The following is a 24,225-nucleotide window of genomic DNA, read 5'->3' on the forward strand; positions in this document are numbered from 1 at the left end:
TTTATTGCTACAGGCTCATACATCGGGACTGGCCTCCACCTCCAATATGACCCCTAACACTCTTTCTGCCCCCTGGGGACTAAAACATCCCCATATTGTTTTTTTACAAGAAAGAGCATTTTTACTTTGGGCATTTTTTTAAATACATATGGATAGCAGAGTTGAGCTAAGTCCCCAAAGTGTCCTACTTCTATGCTGAATGTCTGCACTTTCGGACTAGGTTCAGCTGCCACCTAGGAAAACCTACCAAACCCAGACATTTCTGAGAACTAGACACCCAGGGAGTCCAAGGTGGTATGCCTCGCATGGACCGCATAACGTTTTCTTAGCCACAATGCCATGCAGACCTCAAACCCTGCCTAAAATTGCACATTTACCTTGCATTTCTGCGATGTAAACTTTCGGAATCAGCAGGAATCCACAAAATTCCTACAACCCAGCGTTTCCCCACTTGTCCCAATAAAAATGCTACCCCACTTTTGTGACTTGGCCTGGTGCCTTCAACAGACACAAATCAAACCATTCTCAATGAGAGTCGATTCGCGAGCTTCCCATTGACCTCTAAATCATATGCTTGTACGAGTACCCACAAATTCTGAGTTGTACAAACAACCACTGCTCCTAAACTCCATATCTTGTTACCATTTAAAAAATACACAGGTTGCCTTAATACTTATTTTTCACTCTACATATTTCACCATATAAATCTGTCTGTACTCCGTAAACAATTAAAAAGCATTGTACGGTGCAGCTTAGTTGTTGGCTCTGGGCACCTCAGGTTCTTGGTGAACCTACAAACCCATATATCCCCACAACCAAAAGGATCTAGCGAACGTAATGGTACATTGCTTTTGTAAATTGAAAATCCTGACAAAAAGTTACAGATGAAAACATTTTTACTAATAGCTGTTTTTCATACTTGTTTTCAATAATTCTTTATTCTTTGAGAAAACCTTGAGGGGTCTACACATATGACCCATTGCTAAATTAGTAATTTTCGCTACTTACCCATGGGTTTCACACTGTGTTGCATCACAAACTGAAAGCAGGGTGAAAGCACAAAAAATAGGAACAATAGGCTACCTCTATGAAAAATGCCAAAGTGTGGTATAAACATATTTTTTTGGTTTAGCTCTGTATGTTATCATAGTGAGGTATCTGAAATACAGGAGTGTGCAGTTTCTTAGACAAGGGTAAAGTACTAGTGAAATATCAAGTCAGTGGAATATGCTCCAATAGGAGCAAGTGCCCTCCCACACTCCGAAAGGTGTCATGCTTCATCATCTGGGCATGTCCCTCATCGGGCCTGTGGACTGAGTAATGAGCCATAACATGCATATTTGGTATTCACTGCACCAATATTTACACTTTTGACTTTTTGCAAGGCTTTTTCACCTTTTAAATTTCACCAGCTTTTAGCTGGCAAAAACTGTCAAGAGAAAACAGCTAAGGCACAATAAGTATAGCAAAACTCGGAGTTCAAGTCACTGAACAAGTCCCTATTTGCACAGGGATCAGAATTTTCCCTCAACTCATTTTCAGGGCAATTATTTGTGAGAAAGAATGCATCAACAAACCAGGACTGATATTACAAAATTGTATAACACTGAGAACCTCGACTCTTGTGGCAGATGAGCTGGGGTGACCAAATATTCCTGTAAGACTGCAAATAGTGTTATATTTTGCCAGTGAATGTATATGGTTTTTCCTTGTTAAAGGGGAAGCAAAGAACAATTAGCTGGTCTGTTCAGATGATATCAAAAGCAATTCATGAAATTTAACAAGGTAGATTTTTTTTTCAAAAGTTGTATTGTTATGGAGGTGTTTTGAACTGAGATGGCAACATTTCTAAAACTCAAAAATAACTTTCAATGTATAGTTTTGATTCTGTATTTTTCCACTTTACCAGGATTGTCCACTTTTTCCTGTTCTGAATCCACAACTTGGCAGAATAATGATTAGAATTCTCTCTTTTAGCAAGTAATCCAAGAAGACCTGCACTTTTAAGCGGTTGTTTTGGAGCATTCTTATAGCTAGAAATTAAAAAGTATCAGCTTATGTAGTGAACAGATATTCTTAGAGCCCTACAATTTTGAAGGACTGAGCTATGGTCTTTAAACCTAGCTGGCCCTGATGTTTATCTCGTCATGTGAACTAAAATCGATGGAATTCACTTTTCTCCCATTCCCTACTAAATGCTGGAAATTAAAATGCTTCTCACCAAGACTCAATAGCACTAGTCAGTTGGACCAAGAATTTTCTTATGATTCATCTACAGAATGCTGCTAGGATCAAGGCATTTTAGAATGTGTCATAAAGGAGTTACCTTGCTAGATTAAATTTGCTTTACCAAAGAAGTGTATTTTCCTACTCTGCTGTACACCCACACATGCGTGGTTTAACGTGAGCCCATGATGGTCTGACCACTTCCAAAGCTGCAACTTTGATAAAAAACAATTTCAGGAATCCTGAGCCAAAACATGCTATAGCTACCCAATCCAATCCATATGTAATTTGAGAGGAAGGAAATAGTATGGCTAATGTCACGAGCAAGACTAATAAAACATCTCTAGTGAGCTGCTGCCTAAAGAGATTTTTAGAATTGCTTAAATTAGTCAAAGAAAGCAACTGATGCATTTAAATTGTGATTCTGTAACCTTTGATCATAAAATATTAATGGAAAATGTTACTTACACCACAAACAGCAACCTCCATTATGGCATCAAATCCACCTTTAGGAGAAACCAGATTGCCAGAAATGTGCTGTTTTCCTACAAGCTCATTGAACAGACTGCCATCGCTCGTAAGATTAAGCACATTTTTGAAGGTCAAGCTAGTACAGTTTTGGTCATCAGTGCAAAGGTCCAGGAGCTTAGCAGTGGCGGTACTGATGGAAGGCATCACATGTTCCTCCACCAATGAACCAAAACCTAAAAAATAAAGATAATAGAGCAGAGCTTAATATATTGGGAACACGATCTGAAATGATCTAATATTTACAAAGGCTGCATGCAAGCTGGCTGCCCACCAGCTCTCCAATCAGTTTCCATAAACCTTATGTTTTAATGAGTAGATTTTTACTGAAGGCCCTACATTTGATTATATAAACAGGCAAGCAACTTATACAGCTCCTCTTTCAGATACTTATTGAGATACTCATTGATTACCCATACAATTATATTGCACATCAAAAAGATTGAATTTAATTACAAGCTAAGCAAATCATGTATTTAAATTAGTGGTTTAGGTGTATGTGGTTTTCAGTTTGCTTTATAAACAGCACAGGTTACCCAAGCCGCGTTTGTAGCGACCCCTCGTCTTAGGTTTGGTAACTTCTACTAGGGTAACTGTGCTTTATCTTCAACCCGAATTACCCACTCTTATCCCTTACACACATATGCAAACTATCCTAATCCCTAAACATCCACTAAAGCAGACACCAACTCCTAATCATTCAACAGCAGTACAAATTATGCTTCCCGCAAAGTGCTATGCAATATGCTTTAAAAAGGTTTTCGGATTGTTTTGCATCCTGAGAATAAACACAAACTTATTTCTGAAAAATGTGGTTTACCAGGGTTGGAATGAAAAGGTTGCACTCAAAAAGTCAAGTCAAATGGTCTCGCCATGTGGATATTTTTTCCTCAAGGAGAAACAAAAGCTATTCTGCACTTTACTGTCATTTACACTTCAGCTGATTGACCACACTAGACTACGTGTGGGGGCAGGGAATGGTGGCAGGGAATGGGGGCAGGGAATGGGGCCGGAAATCTGTAATTTGCAGAGTTCCATACTCCTAGTGGAATTCCAGAAAAAAAGAAAAATCAATACATTGCACTTGACACAAGTCAATGATTCCTACATTTAGAATGGAATCAGCATTTTCCTTAAGGTTTAGAGAGTGTGTCTAAAGAAGGTATCAATTGCACATATAATCGGAAGCAAAATATTAATAAATATATTTTTTTTAAATCGGACCTCCAAGGAGGAAAGGCACAACCATCAATAAGCTAATGAAGTAAAACAAAGTGGGGTGCACAAAGGTTGAAACAGCAGACCAGTTCAAAACCAACAAAACAATGAGTGAACCCTCCCACCGATGGCAAACTCAACCAGAACATGAGACGCTACCGCTGAAAAGCACAAATCAACTGGAGGGCCCCATCCCAAATGTTTCTCTCTAATGTCTAACGATTATAATGGTTGTGCATCAGTAACAATGTGTATGCTTATGATTACAATTACTCCACACCCAACTGTAATTGTGTGTCAATACATTGTAATAATGTAAAGATGTCAATAAGTAATACGAAATGTAAAATCCCAATAAACAAATATTTAAAAAAAATAAAAATGAGAGAACCCTAGCAAACAAACTCCAGAAAAAAGGCTTATGATGATCCGTAGGATCCTTGTGGTAGTGAAAAATGGAAACCAGCGATGCTGGGAAGGTGCCATGAATTATAAGAATTTCTGACCTCACTAACCCCAAAATATGAGTTGCTGCTCTAATGAAATTGGAAAGCTACAAAACAATTACTAAACATTTCGGGTCCCCCGACTGTCGCTTAATTATTCTATATCTGAGATCTATAAGAAGATTTAATGACCAAATTACATTATTATTTCTCATATTTTCTTCCTCATTAACATAGCTACTCAGTAATGAAGGAAATCTATCTTAGCAAGCACCCATTTCAGTTATCAGACAAATAATAAGAACAAGCATTGGCATAGCCAATAGGTCTCGCCTTTGGGGCCTTATAAGTGTTTCGCCAGAGCTATTGACTTTGCCAATGTCCTCAAGCTGTGCTGTAGAGAAGTGTGGCTGCTGTGCAGCATGCTGATAAGTTATAATAAAAAAGAGTCAGAAGCATTTTTGTTACCTTATATATGACCAAGAAGGTATTATGTACAACTGAACGACCATATTAAAAAAAGTATTTACAATAAAACATTTCCTCAGTTTTCTTTTTTTCTTGCAATGCTGGCAACTTGTTTCTGCCTATTTCAATGGTTGTTTGTTAAAGCTTTTTTTTGAGGGGGCATAAATAATCGGTGGGTGAAGGTTGGGAATTAGTACCTGTATTATAACACTAAGAGCGGATAGACGCTAGGGGAGAATCAACAAATGCCAGATTCCGAGAGCAGGCTGAGGTGGTGCTGAGTGATGCTGAGGTGGTAGTGGTGGTGGTGGTGGTGACTGGTGACTGGTGCGGAGACGATGCTGAGGTGATGCTGAATGATACTCAGGTCTTGCTGAGTGATGATGATGTGGTGGTATACTAGTGAAAAGGCGATGCTGAGTGATACTGATGTGGTGCTGAGTGATGCTGTGGTGCTGCTGAGTGATATTTTTGTGGCACTGAGTGATGCTGTGGTGGTGCTGAGTGATTCTGTGGTGGCGCTGAGTGATGCTGTGGTGGTGCTGAGTGATGCTGTGGTGTTCCTGAGTGATGCTGTGGTGGCGCTGAGTGATGCTGTGGTGACACTGAGTGATGCTGTGATGGTGCTGAGTGATATTGTTGTGGCCCTGAGTGATGCTGTGGTGGCCCTGAGTGATGCTGTGGTGGCCCTGAGTGATGCTGTGGTGGTGCTGAGTGATGCTGTGGCAACCCTGAGTGATGCTCTGGTGGCACTGAGTAATGCTGTGGTGGCGCTGAGTGATGCTGTGGTGACACGGAGTGATGCTGTGGTGGTGCTGAGTGATATTGTTGTGGCACTGAGTGATGCTGTGGTGATGCTGTGGTGTTCCTGAGTGATGCTGTGGTGCTGCTGAGTGATGCTGTGGTGCTGCTGAGTGATGCTGTGGTGGTGCTGAGTGATGCTATGGTGATGCTGAGTGATGCTGTGGTGGTGCTGAGTGATGGTGTGGTGGCTCTGCGTGATGCTGTGGTGGTGCTGAGTGATGCTGTGGTGGTGCTGAGTGATGCTGTGGTGGTGCTGAGTGATATTGTTGTGGCACTGAGTGATGCTGTGGCGGCCCTAAGTGATGCTGTGGTGGCCCTGAGGGATGCTGTGATGGTGCTGAGTGATGCTGTGGTGGCGCTGAGTGATGCTATGGTGGCGCTGAGTGATGCTGTGGTGGTGCTGAGTGATGCTGTGGTGGTGCTGAGTGATATTGTTGTGGCACTGTGTGATGCTGTGGTGATGCTGTGGTGGCGCGGAGTGATGCTGTTGTGGTGCTGAGTGATGCTGTGGTGGTGCTGAGTGATGCTGTTGTGGTGCTGAGTGATATTGTTGTGGCACTGAGTGATGCTGTGGTGATGCTGTGGTGGCGCGGAGTGATGCGGTGGTGGTGCTGAGTGATGCTGTTGTGGTGCTGAGTGATGCTGTGGTGGTGCTGAGTGATATTGTTTTGGCACTGAGTGATGCTGTGGTGGCCCTGAGTAATGCTGTGGTGGCCCTGAGTGATGCTGTGGTGGTGCTGAGTGATGCTGTGGTGGCCCTGAGTGATGCTGTGGTGGTGCTGAGTGAGCCTGTGGTGGCACTGAGTGATGCTGTGGTGGCGCTGAGTGATGATGTGGTGACACGGAGTGATGCTGTGGTGGCGCTGAGTGATGCTGTGGTGTTCCTGAGTGATGCTGTGGTGGCGCTGAGTGATGCTGTGGTGACACTGAGTGATGCTGTGATGGTGCTGAGTGATATTGTTGTGGCCCTGAGTGATGCTGTGGTGGCCCTGAGTGATGCTGTGGTGGCCCTGAGTGATGCTGTGGTGGTGCTGAGTGATGCTGTGGCAACCCTGAGTGATGCTCTGGTGGCACTGAGTAATGCTGTGGTGGCGCTGAGTGATGCTGTGGTGACACGGAGTGATGCTGTGGTGGTGCTGAGTGATATTGTTGTGGCACTGAGTGATGCTGTGGTGATGCTGTGGTGTTCCTGAGTGATGCTGTGGTGCTGCTGAGTGATGCTGTGGTGCTGCTGAGTGATGCTGTGGTGGTGCTGAGTGATGCTATGGTGATGCTGAGTGATGCTGTGGTGGCGCTGAGTGATGGTGTGGTGGCTCTGCGTGATGCTGTGGTGGTGCTGAGTGATGCTGTGGTGGTGCTGAGTGATGCTGTGGTGGTGCTGAGTGATATTGTTGTGGCACTGAGTGATGCTGTGGCGGCCCTAAGTGATGCTGTGGTGGCCCTGAGGGATGCTGTGATGGTGCTGAGTGATGCTGTGGTGGCGCTGAGTGATGCTATGGTGGCGCTGAGTGATGCTGTGGTGATGCTGAGTGATGCTGTGGTGGTGCTGAGTGATATTGTTGTGGCACTGTGTGATGCTGTGGTGATGCTGTGGTGGCGCGGAGTGATGCTGTTGTGGTGCTGAGTGATGCTGTGGTGGTGCTGAGTGATGCTGTTGTGGTGCTGAGTGATATTGTTGTGGCACTGAGTGATGCTGTGGTGATGCTGTGGTGGCGCGGAGTGATGCGGTGGTGGTGCTGAGTGATGCTGTTGTGGTGCTGAGTGATGCTGTGGTGGTGCTGAGTGATATTGTTTTGGCACTGAGTGATGCTGTGGTGGCCCTGAGTAATGCTGTGGTGGCCCTGAGTGATGCTGTGGTGGTGCTGAGTGATGCTGTGGTGGCCCTGAGTGATGCTGTGGTGGTGCTGAGTGAGCCTGTGGTGGCACTGAGTGATGCTGTGGTGGCGCTGAGTGATGCTGTGGTGACACGGAGTGATGCTGTGGTGGCGCTGAGTGATGCTGTGGTGGCGCTGAGTGATGCTGTGGTAGTGCTGAGTGATATTGTTGTGGCACTGAGTGATGCTGTTGTGGCCCTGAGTAATGCTGTGGTGGTGCTGAGTGATGCTGTGGTTTCGCTGAGTGATGCTGTGGTGATGCTGTGGTGGCGCAGAGTGATGCTGTGGTGGTGCTGAGTGATGCTGTTGTGGTGCTGAGTGATGCTGTGGTGGTGCTGAGTGATATTGTTTTGGCACTGAGTGATGCTGTGGTGGCCCTGAGTAATGCTGTGGTGGCCCTGAGTGATGCTGTGGTGGTGCTGAGTGATGCTGTGGTGGCCTTGAGTGATGCTGTGGTGGTGCTGAGTGAGCCTGTGGTGGCGCTGAGTGATGCTGTGGTGGCACTGAGTGATGCTGTGGTGACACGGAGTGATGCTGTGGTGACACGGAGTGATGCTGTGGTGGCGCTGAGTGATGCTGTGGTGACCCTGAGTGATGCTGTGGTGGCGCGGAGTGATGCTGTGGTGGTGCTGAGTGATGCTGTTGTGGTGCTGAGTGATGCTGTGGTGGTGCTGAGTGATATTGTTTTGGCACTGAGTGATGCTGTGGTGGCCCTGAGTAATGCTGTGGTGGCCCTGAGTGATGCTGTGGTAGTGCTGAGTGATGCTGTGGTGGCCCTGAGTGATGCTCTGGTGGCACTGAGTAATGCTGTGGTGGCGCTGAGTGATGCTGTGGTGGCGCTGAGTGATGCTGTGGTGACCCTGAGTGATGCTGTGGTGACCCTGAGTGATGCTGTGGTGGCGCTGAGTGATGCTGTGGTGACGCTGAGTGATGCTGTGGTGGTGCTGAGTGATGCTGTGGTGGTGCTGAGTGATACTGTGGTGGTGCTGAGTGATATTGTTGTGGCACTGAGTGATGCTGTGGTGATGCTGTGGTGTTCCTGAGTGATGCTGTGGTGCTGCTGAGTGATGCTGTGGTGCTGCTGAGTGATGCTGTGGTGGTGATGCGTGATGCTGTGGTGGCGCTGAGTGATGCTGTGGTGGCGCTGAGTGATGCTGTGGTGGTGCTGAGTGATGCTGTGGTGGCCCTGAGTGATGCTGTGGTGTTCCTGAGTGATGCTGTCGTGCTGCTGAGTGATGCTGTGGTGCTGCTGAGTGATGCTGTGGTGGTGATGCGTGATGCTGTGGTGGCCCTGAGTGGTGCTGAGTGCAGCTGCTGCAAATTACACCAGCTTCAGGTCATCTACATTAAAGGTTATTCTGAGTGATATTGTTGTGGCACTGAGTGATGCTGTGGCGGCCCTAAGTGATGCTGTGGTGGCCCTGAGGGATGCTGTGATGGTGCTGAGTGATGCTGTGGTGGCGCTGAGTGATGCTATGGTGGCGCTGAGTGATGCTGTGTTGGCGCTGAGTGATGCTGTGGTGGTGCTGAGTGATGATGTGGTGGTGCTGAGTGATATTGTTGTGGCACTGTGTGATGCTGTGGTGATGCTGTGGTGGCGCGGAGTGATGCTGTGGTGGTGCTGAGTGATACTGTGGTGGTGCTGAGTGATGCTGTTGTGGTGCTGAGTGATATTGTTGTGGCACTGAGTGATGCTGTGGTGATGCTGTGGTGGCACGGAGTGATGCTGTGGTGGTGCTGAGTGATGCTGTTGTGGTGCTGAGTGATGCTGTGGTGGTGCTGAGTGATATTGTTTTGGCACTGAGTGATGCTGTGGTGGCCCTGAGTAACGCTGTGGTGGCCCTGAGTGATGCTGTGGTGGTGCTGAGTGATGCTGTTGTGGCCCTGTTGTGGCCCTGAGTGATGCTGTGGTGGTGCTGAGTGAGCCTGTGGTGGCGCTGAGTGAGCCTGTGGTGGCGCTGAGTGATGCTGTGGTGACACGGAGTGATGCTGTGGTGGCGCTGAGTGATGCTGTGGTGGAGCTGAGTGAAGCTGTGGTAGTGCTGAGTGATATTGTTGTGGCACTGAGTGATGCTGTTGTGGCCCTGAGTAATGCTGTGGTGGTGCTGAGTGATGCTGTGGTTTCGCTGAGTGATCCTTTGGTGGTGCTGCGTGATGCTGTGGTGGCTCTGAGTGATGCTGTGGTGTTCCTGAGTGATGCTGTGGTGCTGCTGAGTGATGCTGTGGAGGTGATGCGTGATGCTGTGGTGGCCCTGAGTGGTGCTGAGTGCAGCTGCTGCAAATTACACCAGCTTCAGGTCATCTACATTAAAGGTTATTCTATTGGTCTTTTGACGAAGCCTGCGTGAGCCGTAGCCCGGCCTGTAGGGTAGAGGAGCGCGAACTAGAACCATGCCCCTTGAAGCACTGTACAGTGTAAACAGATTGTCGTAAACTGCTTTTACACTGCGACCCTGTGCACTTTAACAGTATTTCGCAGATTTAACAGTATGAGAGGCGAGGCCAATATCAGGGGTAAAGTAAAGCATCACTTCCGCCCACAATTGTCAGTCAAATATTAAAACTCACGAGAAGCTCCTGCGACTTGCAAGCCCCATCCTGAAAACAAGTGACGCCATGACTCTGCTGTTGAAGGGCACCGCGCGTAGTCTATCAGCAGAGGCTGTTGGCCGATGGGTAGGCGGGCTAAGGGAACGAACGGTTGTTTCATTGGGTGCCGTGATGTGGCGTGGGAAAGGCAGGTAACTTGATTGACACTATGAGCAAGTTGCTTGTACTTGCAGGCTGCAGGGGGAGAGAGAGGCGGAGGGGTGCACCCGCGAGTGGTGCGCACGCGCTGGGGAGAGAAGTCTGCTCTTTTTCAAAGCACATACTCGTGCTTGTGGCGCGCGGCTGCGCACTCCCGCAAGGCGTATGCCGCCCCAAGCACGAGAATGTTCTTTGAAAAAGAGCTGCATGACGGCTAAAGGTCTCCTATTCAGCGCATGCGTGACCTAGAAATGATCTGGTATGGATGACCAATTAGCACACTTATGCCAACAGAGCTAAATTCGGAATACTGCACTGAGACACATCCCTAAACCTGTTCCAGACTCCACTGTACAAGAAGTATGTATGTAAATCGGCCGTACAAAATAGGGTGCGAAAAAGCAGGTACAAGAAGCCAAGACAGGAAGTTGAAAGGTAACCTGTTGATGCCACTTGGGTACCTTCCTACTTGGAAACAGAATAATGAGTTTGCACTGCAGATTAAAATAAAATACGCTGTAAAATGACACAATATGTATAATGACAACAAATACTCTCTGCTCTGCATTCCACACCGCTATTGGACACTCAAAACACCATCCGCTAGTAGGGATCTGTTAGAGCAGTGCTCTGATTTGTTAATTTGAACATGTATTCACTCTCTAATTGGTTGCTATGCCCCTTTCATTTTGCTGCTGAAGGATATCTGAATCCATTTGTTTTTTCGAAATACAAAATGTGCTAAAACTTCCCGGGCTAAATTAGACCCCGATGCAGCAGACAGGGGAAAAACGTTGACAATTACAGGCTGTGAGATGCGACTTTATTTATCTTTAAATACTACATTTATTCTTTACCACTTTATAGAGGAGAAAAACTTGCATACTTTTTTTGCACACTTTGCTATAATTCTGCGCCACTTGTACGTCTGAAGATTTGCTAACTGCCATAATTTGAATATTTATGCACATCTTTATGCCAGTATTTTTGATAAAACTCGGAATTTACCAACCAATTAAGTTCCATTTTTGTACTTTTTTGTTAAACCAGTTTTGAACACTGTTAGCAGCTTTAGGTTTATTGAATGGAGTTCGGTCTGTTGTGAAGGAAGCCTAGGTTTTATATTTTCTGAAATAATTAGGAACTGTGCATTCAGTCAATCAATTTAGAAGAGGCTATGTTGTGTTGTCATTACATACTCCCTCAATGAGTACAAGGCAGCCCCTAAGCTTTTGACTTGATTGTTGAAGTAGAGGCAAGCCACGTTTCTAATTTTTAGGACTAAATGTTAAGGGTTAAACTCCATATCTCTGTGAGATTACAAAACATTCAGAAAGGTTAAGATAACATCTGCACAATTTAACCTTGAATGACATTACAAATCCTAGACTATGTGAAGCATAGACAGCAGTTTGCTATTAACCAAAATTGCCTGCATCAACACTCACCAATTCTAAAATCTGAGGTAATTTTCTTCATTTCACTCACGAGAGCAGTTCCAAGACTTTTCATGTTCTCTAAATAATCATTCATCGAAAACGACAAGTCCATCAGGAAATACAGATCAATTGGGTATTCTTCAGCTCTTTTGAATTTTAAAGTAAATGTTTGTGGTTCTCCTAGTTAAAGAAAAACAAAATCAAACAAACATAGGAAACAAAATACTGAAAGGCCTTTACTTTCACGGAGAGAAAAAGGCACTGCACCTTTTAATTTAAAATGTAAAAAAAAAGTTAAGTGCAAGTATTTTAAACACGAAAACTCATATCAATCCAAATCTGAAAATTGGTGAAATCGTGCAAGGTAGCGTTGGTAAAAATATTCGAGTGAATTTTGCAACAGGCAAAAGTTACACTTTTTTTCTTACATGCACAACAGATTATGGGGTTGTTTCCGATTAAGGTAAGGTTTGTTTTGCAGGAGGAGAAAAACGCACAGCACACTTTGAGGGACAGTCCAATGAATTAACCTTAATGTATTTACATTAAGGAAATACACTGCCCGGAATACATTACAAAGGATTCTTGTGCTGCAGGCATTCTGCGTGCTCTTCACTTTTTTTTAAATTAAATAATTCACGGAAGGTGCTTGCGAAACTATTTTCCACCTGCCTAATGCATTAAAAAAAATACATAAATAAATAGATAAGCAAATTAAAAAAAATCCTTCACTTCTAATGCAAGGGGTTTTGCTATGCGGAACTCCGCGAAGTTACAAAAAAACTCAGCGAAGTTCTGCGAGTGGTTGAGTGCAGTGCGAACTGCAGTTTGTGCTGGTATTCCTGCCGCTCGGGTAGAAATTCTTCCTAAACGGCAGCTCTAGCTCGCAAACTTACTGTTCACGATCGCCAGCAGGGAAGAAAACCCCGCTGCACATCATGAAGCGGAGTTTTCTGCACTCCACGAGCTCCGCGGAGTGCAGAAAACTCCGCAAACTCCGCAAACGGAGAAAAGTTTACCGCCCAGGCCTAGTACTCATTAATTTTGCTATGTGTTGTCTCATGACCACTTCAGTTCTGATCTACACAGAAGAGAGAAAGTAATTTAGCAGGTACAGTTAGGAGTCCAAACCAATAACAGGGAAACCTCACCCGAACGTTCTTCTGTCACTGTGACAACAGAAATCCTTCCGTTGAATGACAATATAAACTATTGTGTTCTTTGAAGTTTCCTAAAACGTCTGCCCTCAGACCCAAATCAAGAGCATTCCAGGATTAGGGAACCTACTTTCCCAGAGACCAATCAAACCACTCTGGACTATGCAAGAGTTGACCATTGGAGATTACTTACTGAGATGGAACGGGTTACCTGCTTAAGCAGGTTCCCATGCTTTATGTTCCCACAGGCATAGGTATAATACAGTCAAAAAGGAGATTCAGGGTTCCGGCAGACTCCAGCTGGCGCTTTAAGAGCTGATTTGACATTGTCATGTTAATTCAAGTTCAAACACGTATTGGCAGCATCATCCTCGACTTGAAAACTGTATTGTGAGCTTTTCTGATAGCTTTAATAGCAGGCTCTCAAAGAACCCAATATAGTAGTGCAAGTCTACCGCAACCAGACATTTTGTCAGTTCCATCTGATTGCTACAAGTTGATCTTTGAGACAAAAGTGAGATCTCCCTTGAAAATTATACACACAATCCAGTAGGTCTGTGATGTACCCTTGTAATCTGGAAGTTATGAGTCCCAGACTAAAAAGGAAGATGAATAGGACTGTCCTGGGGTCTTTTACTGGCACATGCATCAACAAAGACTTTTGCGATTCCTTAATTGCGATTTTTAAGGAATCGCAATTAAGGAATTTCAAAAGCCTATGCATGTAGGAATCGCTATAAAAATAGCGATTCCTACAAATTCCTTAATTGCGACTCGCAAATTGCGAGTCGCAATTAAGGAATGCCGTCCCATTCATTCCTATGGGCCTCCAGGCCCATAGGAATGAATTGGAGATTGCATGAGCAAATTGCGAGTACCAGTAGGTACTCGCAAATTGCTCATGCAATTTCAAGGGTGCAAGGGTGTCAAAATGACACCCTATTGCACCCCTGAAATTGATCTGTTCATATATGTTGCACACACACATGCTCTAAGGGCATGTGTGTGCGCAACATGAAACTTTGAAAAATGCACAAAAGTGCATTTTTCAAAGTTTTTGCAAATTACCATGAAGTTCAACTTCATGGTAATTTGCTCCCCCTATTAGCAAAATCGCTAATTTTTTTACTTTAATGCATTGCATTTAAGGAATCTCAATTTGGGATTCCTTAAATGCAATCGCAATTTAGAGATTCCTTAAATTGTGATTTTTGCTTTTGGGATGATGCATCCCAAATGCAAAAATACCGGTCGCAAAGGGGCAGATTCTGCTAATCTGCCCGTTTGCGACCAGTTTTCTCGTTAATGCATGTGGCCCTTAGTCTTTTGCCCCTAGCGTTTGCTCATCAATTATTGACAGGGTATCGATACCTGCTTGCATAAAACGGTCTAACAAATTATTGTACAGCTGAATGTCCAATTATCCAACAGCAACGGATATGGAGAAATGCACCTGAGCAAGGAGACTCATATAATATGAATATCAGGGAATGAGGAAACAAAGGATCTCAAGAGAGCTCTGCATGACGCCTTATGCTTAAAGGACAGAACAAGTCTGTGATGGAACATATAGAACTGCTTTAAAAAATAGATATATCCAGATAGTTGATAGGAGGGTCCATGTTAGTTGAGCGACTTCTCACTTTTTGGAGAGCCATCTATGTACTTCATCGTGGGGCTTGCAGACCCATTCTTATAATGGGAAAAGGCCAAACTATGAATTTTAGAATGAAACATTAGGTTTGCCTAAACTAGAACTGGTTGAAAATAAATGCTGTGACATAAGGCTACGATGATCAATATGCACAATACTTACAACATTATCTAATTAGCTTCATTCTCTCGGTAGACTGTTAAAAATGCCCTTACATGAAATGGGAGGATGGTAAGAGCTACATTTTAAGACAGTTGAAAAGCACAATGGAACAAGTACAATTACATCTTCCTTTCAGTTTTTCTGCATATTTTGTCATGGATAGATGGATCATGGATATATTAAGCAGTAAGGGAGAGTCAGTAGCATTAACCTTTGATATGTGTGCTGAAATAAACTAGTTAATTAACTGTAATAGCAGTTTTCCGCTTGAACATGCTGAGCATATTTTGCTATCACCGGTCAGGAAAGATCAGCTTGTTATTCCCAATTCATTGTTGGTGTTAAACCACACTAGTTTCTAATGAAACCCTGCTGGCACAGACCAGTGCTCCACAAGTCTGCAATGTGGACCCACTACTCAACAACACCCAGTAGCAGTACTACCCAGCCAGGACTACAGTCTCAAGTACAAGTGAAGAAAATCTTTAGAGAATTCTGTTGGGAAGGGGTAACAGAAGTTCTTCAACATTGCGATGGCAGTGGGTTTAAAGGTCAAAGTCTGAGCAGAACCCATAGAGAATTTGGCAAATATCTGATCTTTTCAAGGTTCTTTATTCTTGATGGTCCAAGGCTGTTGAAAGAACTCCATATAACTTTGGACTAGCATGCAATCATCGGTTCCTTCGCAATAACAAAGCCCGTATCTATGACCAGTTTTTGTCAAGGAACCAAGAAGAATGCTCTGCTTAAGATTTGTGGAAAGCACAAGCCCAGAACAATCAAATTAAAATACCAAACGCTACGCCATATATGCCATCAGTTGACAGGAGGTTGGGCTCAGCTACATTAAAAGTGGTCTCCAGTCAAACACCACATTTTTAAGGAGTTGGACGAGATTAAGAGAAAGATACATGAGTGGCCCGTCAGGGATTGGAGTACATAAAATGCAATTCAATACCTGTCTGAGTCTCTGACAGACTTTTGAAATCAGTGAGAAGTCTGTGACAAAGCAGGTGCTTCCTTCTGTTTGTCCAAAGAAGCCCCGGTCATTGTCCATCATTGTCCATCTAAGATGTAAATATCAGGCATGGAATTGACGATAACAGTAATTGGAGAGAAACCACCACTTGGGACAAGCACAATAAAGGAGACACCATACTCTTTGAAGTTCTATATAAGAGGCAGAAAATTTGTGAGATTTTGTCAAGAATAGCTCACTTTAGTACTGTCATAAGCAGTCAGCAAAGAGGTGGGACATGGGGTGTCCCATTTTCTCTAATCATACTCAGAATCCCAATATGAATCAGGTCTACATTTCCATAGAGGCAGAAGAAAAAAGATTTCAGATGCAAATGATAATCTTTTTTTGATAACCACAGTTTTATTAATTTTCAGTGGTAGCAGTAGACAGTAAAACAAAACCACACTACCCAGCTTCGAAAACACCTGCAGTGCAAACACATTATTATTGAAATCCCACATCCTGTCCATGATATGTCCACCATTTGCACGAGATCTTGTCATGCTTCTGGGGGCAACCTCTTGCCTCAGAAATTGATTGTTCCTGTCGAACACATCAGTTGATGCCTCTCTGCCACCCCATCAGCAGGGGAGCTCCAGTGAATTCCATTCCCGGGCTATGTCTCTCTTGGCCACCAGGGTGGCTAATCTGAGAAACATCCTCTCCAACCCCACCCCTCCAGCCTCCTCCAACAGACACAGCAAGGCAATCCTGGGTGTAAGCTCTATAGCCGGTCTATGACCAAAGAGAGATCACGTCATATTGAGTTCCAGTTGGGGGTCACGGCCAGACAGATCCATGTCATGTAGAAAAAATCTCCTCCAATCAGAGAGCATCGAGCACAACAAGCTTTGGGTGTTCAGACAGTTTGCTGCAATCGGTTGGGGGTCAGGTAGGCCATATATAAATGATTAAGCTGGCTCATTCGAAGACATGCAGGGATGGCCAGCTCTTTAGGGGCCAGACACGCCTTATGCCAGCCCCCCTACCCTTACCTTCCATTTTTGTCGCAAGGCAGAGAATCGGTTTGGAGTGTTAATGATTAATGAAAGCTAGATCTTAGAGAGTGCACCCTTTCGCAGTGCTCCCTTTAGGAGCTTAGCTTTAAGGATGTTAAACTCCAGAAGCGTTGCGTTGATAGGGACATGGACCAATAATGCATGGCGCCGTTGAAGGTAGAAGGAAGAATTGTGTGCAGGGATAGCATTTCAGAAACTTGATCCGATATCCACCTGGGCCAGGTGGTTTACCTGGATTTAGGTCTGATATGGCCTTCTCAATTTCTTCGGTCGAGGGCAAAGGTCTCTCATCCAATAGAGGGGACATGAGCTCTTGCGATGATAGAGGTGCCGCCGTATATAAAGTTCGGTAATCAGGGCACTACCAATGCAGATGTCCCCCAGGTAAGTGATCCCTATTTTATCCTAGGACAAGAATCCCCTTAAACTCAATACATGGTGTAGCCACGTGTCACGCCACAAGGGCATTAAACTGATGAGTTTTCGATCCAAACCGAACAATCGGAGCACCACTCTCCAACAAAGCAACATTACGCAAGTGTAGTCAGGAAGAGACTGTGGAATCGGGTATCCATATAGCAGACCCAAGAGACCATCCAGCCCGAATGAAGTGTAACTCTGCCCGATAAGCAAGGTTGTCCCATCCCCAATTAATCGTTGCAAGCTGTGCCGCGAAGTAGTAGCCTAGTAGCCATAGAGGTCCGTCATTCTCAGTCCACTGTCATATTGGGATTGGTGGCTACCTCCGACCAAGAAAAAGGTGGTGATCTTTGATGCCATGTTCTGAAACAACCTTTTTGGGATTGGGTGCGGGAAGTTTGCAAGAACATACAAGAAGAAAGGAAGACACATCATTTTAAATAGAGCTATCCGTCCCAACGGATTTAGAGGTAAACAACCCCACCTCTGCAGGTCTCTTGTCAAGCCGCCTGAAGGGGTTGAAAATGAAGTGCCTGGGAGGCAGGAAATATGAATACCTAAATACTTGACAAGCAATGGCATATCAGGATTGTGGGACAACAAAAGTGTCCGCCTGTAATCAGTATTAACTGGGACTTGGCCATATTGACCTCTAGTCCTGAGGCCTCCCCATAGAGCCAAAAGATCTCAAGGAATCTTGGGCCTGATGACTAGGGATCACCAAGAAACAATAGGACATCGTCTGCATAGAGAGCTATGCACTCCTCATGTCCTTGCATCTGATGAGGTGTGCCAGAGGTTCAATTTCCAGAGCAAAGAATAGTGGCAACAGGAGACATTCTTGTCTGGTGCCCCATGAATATTGGGAAAGGCGATAATAATACCCCATTCACTCAGACTTGAGCAGTGGGAGCTGTGTATAAGAGAGCAATGAGCTTACAGGAGAGGGACCCAAAGCCACCCCATTTCAGTACCACCTCCAAGAAGGTCCATGCAACTGTATCAAAGACCTTCTTAAAATATATCAGGAGTAAGGCCACTAGGCTGTGCAGCTGGTGAGCCTGCGAGAGGGCAATTTGCACTCTATGGATGTATTGACGGGTACTCCTTTCCGGTATAAACCCATATTGATCCTGTGGACTAAGTGTCGTAGGGCCTGACTCAGCCGAGTAGCCAGGACCTTACAATATACCTTGATATCAGTATTTATAAGGGAGATAGACCTATACAAGGAGTACATGTCGCAGACAGATCTACTTTAGGTAATACAACAAGGGGTGTGACATCCAATTTGGGAGGGATTGAACCACGCTCTGCCACCTCAGGATAGAGAGCCAAGAGGTGGGGGAGCGAGAGGGATCGATAGTGATCGATAGTGTTTCAGAAACTCGATCTGAAACCAATCTGGCCGGATGTTTTACCTGGATTCAGGTCTGATATGGCCTTGTTAATTTCTGCAGCCATGTTCGGATGGTCCAGGTCTCGGGATAGAGATGAGGGGATTGAGGGCAAAGGTATCTCATCCAATAGTGGGGACATGAGCTCTTGAGATGATAGAGGCGCCGCGTATATAAGGTTCGGTAACAGTCAGCAAAGGTTTAGATGTTTTCAGGCATAAACTCATGAAGGACATCTTGAGAGTCTCAGATGGATGGGACAATCCTGGATGTTGTGTCTCTTGTGGTTAGCCAATACAGGAGCTTGCTCGATTTGTCACCAAGTTCATAAACCCGTTGGGTTGACGCTCTCTAGCATCGCTTAGCTTCCTCCAGGGAAATCTGTCGCAGGGTAGACCTCACTAACTTCAGTTTGCGATCAATCTCCCCAGACAGGTGACGGAGCACCTGTCGTTCCAGCGAGAGGATCTGGGCCTCTAAATCTGTTACTTGTTTCAGTTGGTCATGTGACCGAAATAGAGTATTTTGATGATGATGATGTTTCAGTTGGTGGGCTTCCTTGCCCCTAATGTATCCTTTGATCACACCCCTAAGGGTGGGTTTACTAGCTGCCCTCAGTGTTATGGGTGAGGTGATAGAACTACTTTTAAGTTCGAAGAAGACTCTGATTTTCTCCTCTACACTCTACATATGCGGTACAGTCACAGTCTACGAGGTCCAGGCATTAAGGCGGCACATAGGCAATTGGGGTCCCAGAAGAGGTCCTATTTCCACAAAAAGAGGAGCATGATTGCAGATGCCTCGAGGAAGGATCTGAACCTGCCTAGAGAGGAGAGAATCCGCAGTTCGGAGCCAGAACAGATCGATTCTCTGTAACGTTTTGTGTGCCACAGATGCATAAGTATAAGCTCTCCCAGAGGATTGCCACATCCTCCATGCTACGCAAATGATGATATTTAGATGTTTCAGGAACGCGAGTACTCCTCCGGCCATGTGTGCTTTATTGGGGCCAATCTCCCTGGACCACTGTGGTGTCGCTGCGCCTATCTGGGATAGATCTGGGATTTCCTATTCACGTGTTTGTCTGCCAGCTAAATGCCACCCCACCTGTGATCCGTCAATCAGTGTCTTCTGGCCTGGATCTCATGGCCTGCCTAACCACGTTCTTCTGAGTCAGGGTTGACCAGGAGTTCATAATGGGCGAATTCATCAAAAGAGATATGATTTCATTCCTATACATGAATGTAGCGTTATTCATATTGACATGGACCTTCTCAATATCAACATGAGGAAAGGGGCAGCACAGCCTTCGTCCCAGAAGAGATTTCAGGATAGTAGATCCAGAGGCCATTACACAATAAAAGTATCTGATTGCTTTAGAAAAGAAGAATTCACAATTTCTTACTATACACTTTTTCTGCACATTTAATAACAATACAGCTTTGACCATCATAAATGAGAGCTCATTACCTATGTACATGTGGGATGGAACCTTCGCCTCACATATGGAAAGCAATTTGCTGCAATGTTTGGACCTATATTTTGCTGCAGGACTGTGACCTAATGGAGAATTTGGTGGCGAGCTTCCGTCACTAGGGGCCATATGTAGGTAGGTAAATACCGGTCGGTAACGGCCGAAAATCAGTAATTTTCCCGTTACCGACCGGTATTTAGCCCTTTCTAATATAGGAGGCAGGTTTTAAGGATTCGGTAATTTACCGATTCCTTATTTTAAGCAATCGGTAAGATACCGAATCCTTATTTTAAGGAATCTGTAAAATACCGAATCCTTAAAAGGTATGTAGGAGGCACTCAAGTGAGTGCATTTTTGCATTCAGGATTCGTTATTTACCACCAACTACAAGTTGGTGGTAAATACCGAATACCTTTAAAAAAGCAATAATTTGCTTTTTTCAAGGTGCCATGTGGCAGATGTGCGCCACATGTGCACACATGCACGATTCAGGGGTGCAACAGGGTGTCAATGTGACATCCTGCCACCCTTGAATATGCTCCCCCTATTACCGATTCGGTATTTACCGAATCGGTAATAGTGAATGGCTTCCCATTCATACCTATGGGCCTTCAGGCCCATAGGAATGAATGGGAAGGTATTCCTTATTACCGATTCGGTAAATACCGAATCGGTAATAACGAATATTACCGAATTGGTAAAAATTACCGAATGTTTACCTACATTCTATTTACCGATTCATAAATACCGAATCGGTAAAATTCGGTATTTAGGAATCGGTAAATAGGAATTATCTACATATGGCCCTAGATACTTTCCAAGTGTGGAGGGCAATGTGATGGCAAACTATACGATCAGGTGAAAGAGCGGACAACCTTCCTTCATCTGGAGAGGATTCAGATCCATTTGAAGATGCAGACTCCTGTCTTTGATTAAGAACGTAGGGCATCAGTATATTTCCAGGCAAGTTTGGAAGAGTCGGAGTGCTGCAAAGAAACAGTATTTGTTTTGCACCGTTTTATACATTTAAATGCAAAAGATCTTTATACCTGATCGAAGTTTTAATTCCATCTTTTGAGGTCGGATCTGAGTGATGTCACCTGGCTTCAGTTTTTCTGCAGTGTATTTTCTGCAGTTTGTCAATGGTTTGTTTTGAAGCATTTTTTGGCTACCGCTGGGATGTTCAATTTCTGATTCTTTACATCCCTTACTCTGTAACGTTGCTATATCATCACATCTTGCTGACGTTGGTTTCCCTTCTTGTAAAAACTCCTGCAAATATTAGAAAGTAGAATGAGCATTTCAAATGTCTAAACTACTTTTGTTTCATACATTATTAATTTAAGGCAGTCAGTTCTTAGAAATGTTTGCATTAAGCCAACAGCTTGGGAAAACACACAAAGCTTTTTCAACACAAATTTACATAATCATATAAACACAAGAAAGCTCAAAATTATTTTGTCTACACTGCACTAAAAAAATCAAAACGTTATATGGAGTTAATGGAAGCCACGCCACATAATTTGTAACAGAATAACTATCAATATTTCAGAATATTGCATCAACTAGATGTACACGCATACCATGTATATGTGTATTATCTACTGGCGGTCGCCAGTAGATAGTTATAGTTAGGACCGTGTTTCCATAGGAAATCTGAAAATTCTATTTTGAATAACTTTGGCGCCGGTTGACGAATCCTCGTGAAATTTTCAAAATAGGTGGGGCGCTCCGCTCCGCTTGTACCCTAAAAGTCTCGGGTGGATTCGTCAAGCAGGGGCCGAGAAAAAAGGGGGGTCCCAAAACGCGTTTTCCCCATGCATTTTTCCATAGGGACCTTTAGTCCAAGGTACAGCCCGAACGGCTGAACAGAATTACTTGAAATTTGGCAAAGAGGTAGTCCTCAGGTCAGGGATGTGCCTTTTGAATATCTGGAGTCAATCTGTTCAGTGGTTCCTGAGAAAATTGCAGTTAAAAATACATACATAACTATAGGCGCGCACCGTGCGCGCACCGTGCGCGCACCCTAACGTGCGCAAGCGTAATTCTGATTGGTGGATTTATGACAATCAACATTCCAATCGGTCGAAATCAGGAAGTGTCGGCCGCCATTTTGTTTGTTGTCGGTGTGAGAGTGAAAAAGAGAGGTGGCGAATGTGAAAAGGGGGCAGGGTAGAGAGTTCCTGACACCCTAGCCTTTGTCAGGGGGTCCCTGAAGGACCCCTAAGGATGAAAAAAACAATTTTTTTTTTTTTTTAAATCGCGGGTGACAAACCATAAAAATAAAATTAGCATAAAAAAAAAATTTGCATTTAAAAAACCGTACAAATTCACTTAAAAAACCATAGGTTTCACACACATTATAGTTAGGAATTAGCATTTAAAAAACCTTGCAAATTCACTGAAAAAACCATAGGTTTCACACATGTTATAGTTAGCTGGACATTTCACTCGTAAAAAACCATTGAAATTCCACCGTTATAGTTAGTTCAGATAACTATAACTCGCGCGACCGCCACTCTATCACAAGGATGATGTCATCAGTGATGTCATGAGTGATGCCACTGACCATGTCATGAGTGATGAAATATGTGACGTCATGAGCACTGGATTGCGGGCGCGCGAGTTATAGTTATCTGAACTAACTATAACGGTGGAATTTCAATGTTTTTTTACGAGATGAAATGTCCAGCTAACTATAACGTGTGAAACCTATGGTTTTTTCAGTGAATATATATATATATATATATATATATATATATATATACATATATATATATATAATACACACGCACACATACATGCACACATCAATATATATAGTATACATAACGATAAGTGTGTAATTTATTCCAATATTGCCATCAAGGGGTTCTAATGACATCATAAATTACAAGGCCAAGTGGTTTGTAAAGGTCACTAAAAGCCCAACATGGCAATTTAGGACCATGTTACACAAGTTAGCAGTCATGTATTGTTTTACATTACATGTTTATTATGGGGTAGCTTGAAATAGACGTTTTTGAAATACGAAAACGTTTTGTTTATATAAGGGGAATATTGTTAAAGCTGATTTCTTCAATGTACATTTAACAAAGGGCACTGACTAAAATTAGAACGTTTAAGTTTTGTTTACCTTTCATGAATAAATTGTCGATAAACAAATGGATAATGGTCAGTGATAAGGAAATGATACGAGTCTATGGCTGCAGTGCTTACAGCAAATTGTAAAATTTGTCGCACAAATGCAGATGTACACAAAAACTGTTACAAGCTCAACTGGATCGAAATAGTATTGCAGAGAATGCAACATAACTTGCCTTTGAATGCTGCATAATTTACAAAACCCTGCGGCACATTTTGGCCTCCTTCGCCACACAAACTTAGTAGCCCTAAGAATGGTAAAGCGAGAGCTGTTACTGTGATGATAAAACCTGTATTTCAGTGTTCCCTGAGAAATATACCACGGGATGTCGTACACTAGAAAGCACCCACAAATGTAATGCACTCGTCTTCAAACTTTTTTCTCCCAAGCCCTTCTTAGGTAGAAAAGAATTTGTCAGGGTACCATGAGGTGATGTAACCTCTGTGCTTACCAATGGACGAGGAGTAAGGCCAACATTTCACAACTGAATTTAAGGGGTGTTTTTCTGAGGATAAATTTTAAGACTTCTCAACAAGTATGGTGCTTAGTGGTGCATGTCCCTGCCCATCTTCCAAACCTTAAATGTAGACGGTATAATAGGCAAGCACCAACCACGGGCATCCCCGACGCCAAGCCCACACCCGCTCACCAGCCCCTCGATGTCTGAGTGTTGGAGGTTTGAAGAACCCACTATAGTCCGCCAACCTGTCACTGGTCAGACCATGGACTACACTTCTGTGGCGATTGTTATGCTGAAGCTGTTGTACATGTGTTCCTCCCCTGTGGGCCAATGTGTTGATTCTCCTTGTTCTTTAACATGCTCTCACGTCGTGCCTCCTCCCCTCCCGTCTTCCCCCGCCTTCCCCACCTTGATGTTGCTGCATTTGTGTTTTCTCTTCAAAATGCCAATAAAGAAAAAAACATCTACTGGCAGTAGTGCCGTAAACACCCCTCATGCACACTAAATAGGCACAGCAGAGGCCACAGGAGTGCAAGCAGGGCAGGGCCATCATTAGTGCGCCATT

General features: G+C 44.1%; 1 protein-coding gene across 2 annotated transcripts in view; it reads right to left on the reverse strand.

Annotated features, from left to right (window-relative positions):
• The window catches only part of LOC146789601 (integrin beta-1-A-like), a 319,722-nt gene that overhangs the window by 237,312 nt on the left and 58,185 nt on the right, over positions 1–24,225 (reverse strand). For both annotated transcript variants that reach the window (XM_085631859.1, XM_085631858.1), the window contains exons 4-6: positions 21,105–21,327; positions 11,761–11,931; positions 2,695–2,930 (exon numbers count right to left, since the gene is read on the reverse strand). In XM_085631859.1, coding sequence (XP_085487985.1) covers positions 2,695–2,930; positions 11,761–11,931; positions 21,105–21,327 — 630 coding nt within the window. The remainder of the gene's footprint in view (positions 1–2,694; positions 2,931–11,760; positions 11,932–21,104; positions 21,328–24,225) is intronic.

This window comes from Triturus cristatus, chromosome 10 (genome assembly GCF_964204655.1).
Source record: "Triturus cristatus chromosome 10, aTriCri1.1, whole genome shotgun sequence".
NCBI classification, from domain to species: domain Eukaryota; kingdom Metazoa; phylum Chordata; class Amphibia; order Caudata; family Salamandridae; genus Triturus; species Triturus cristatus.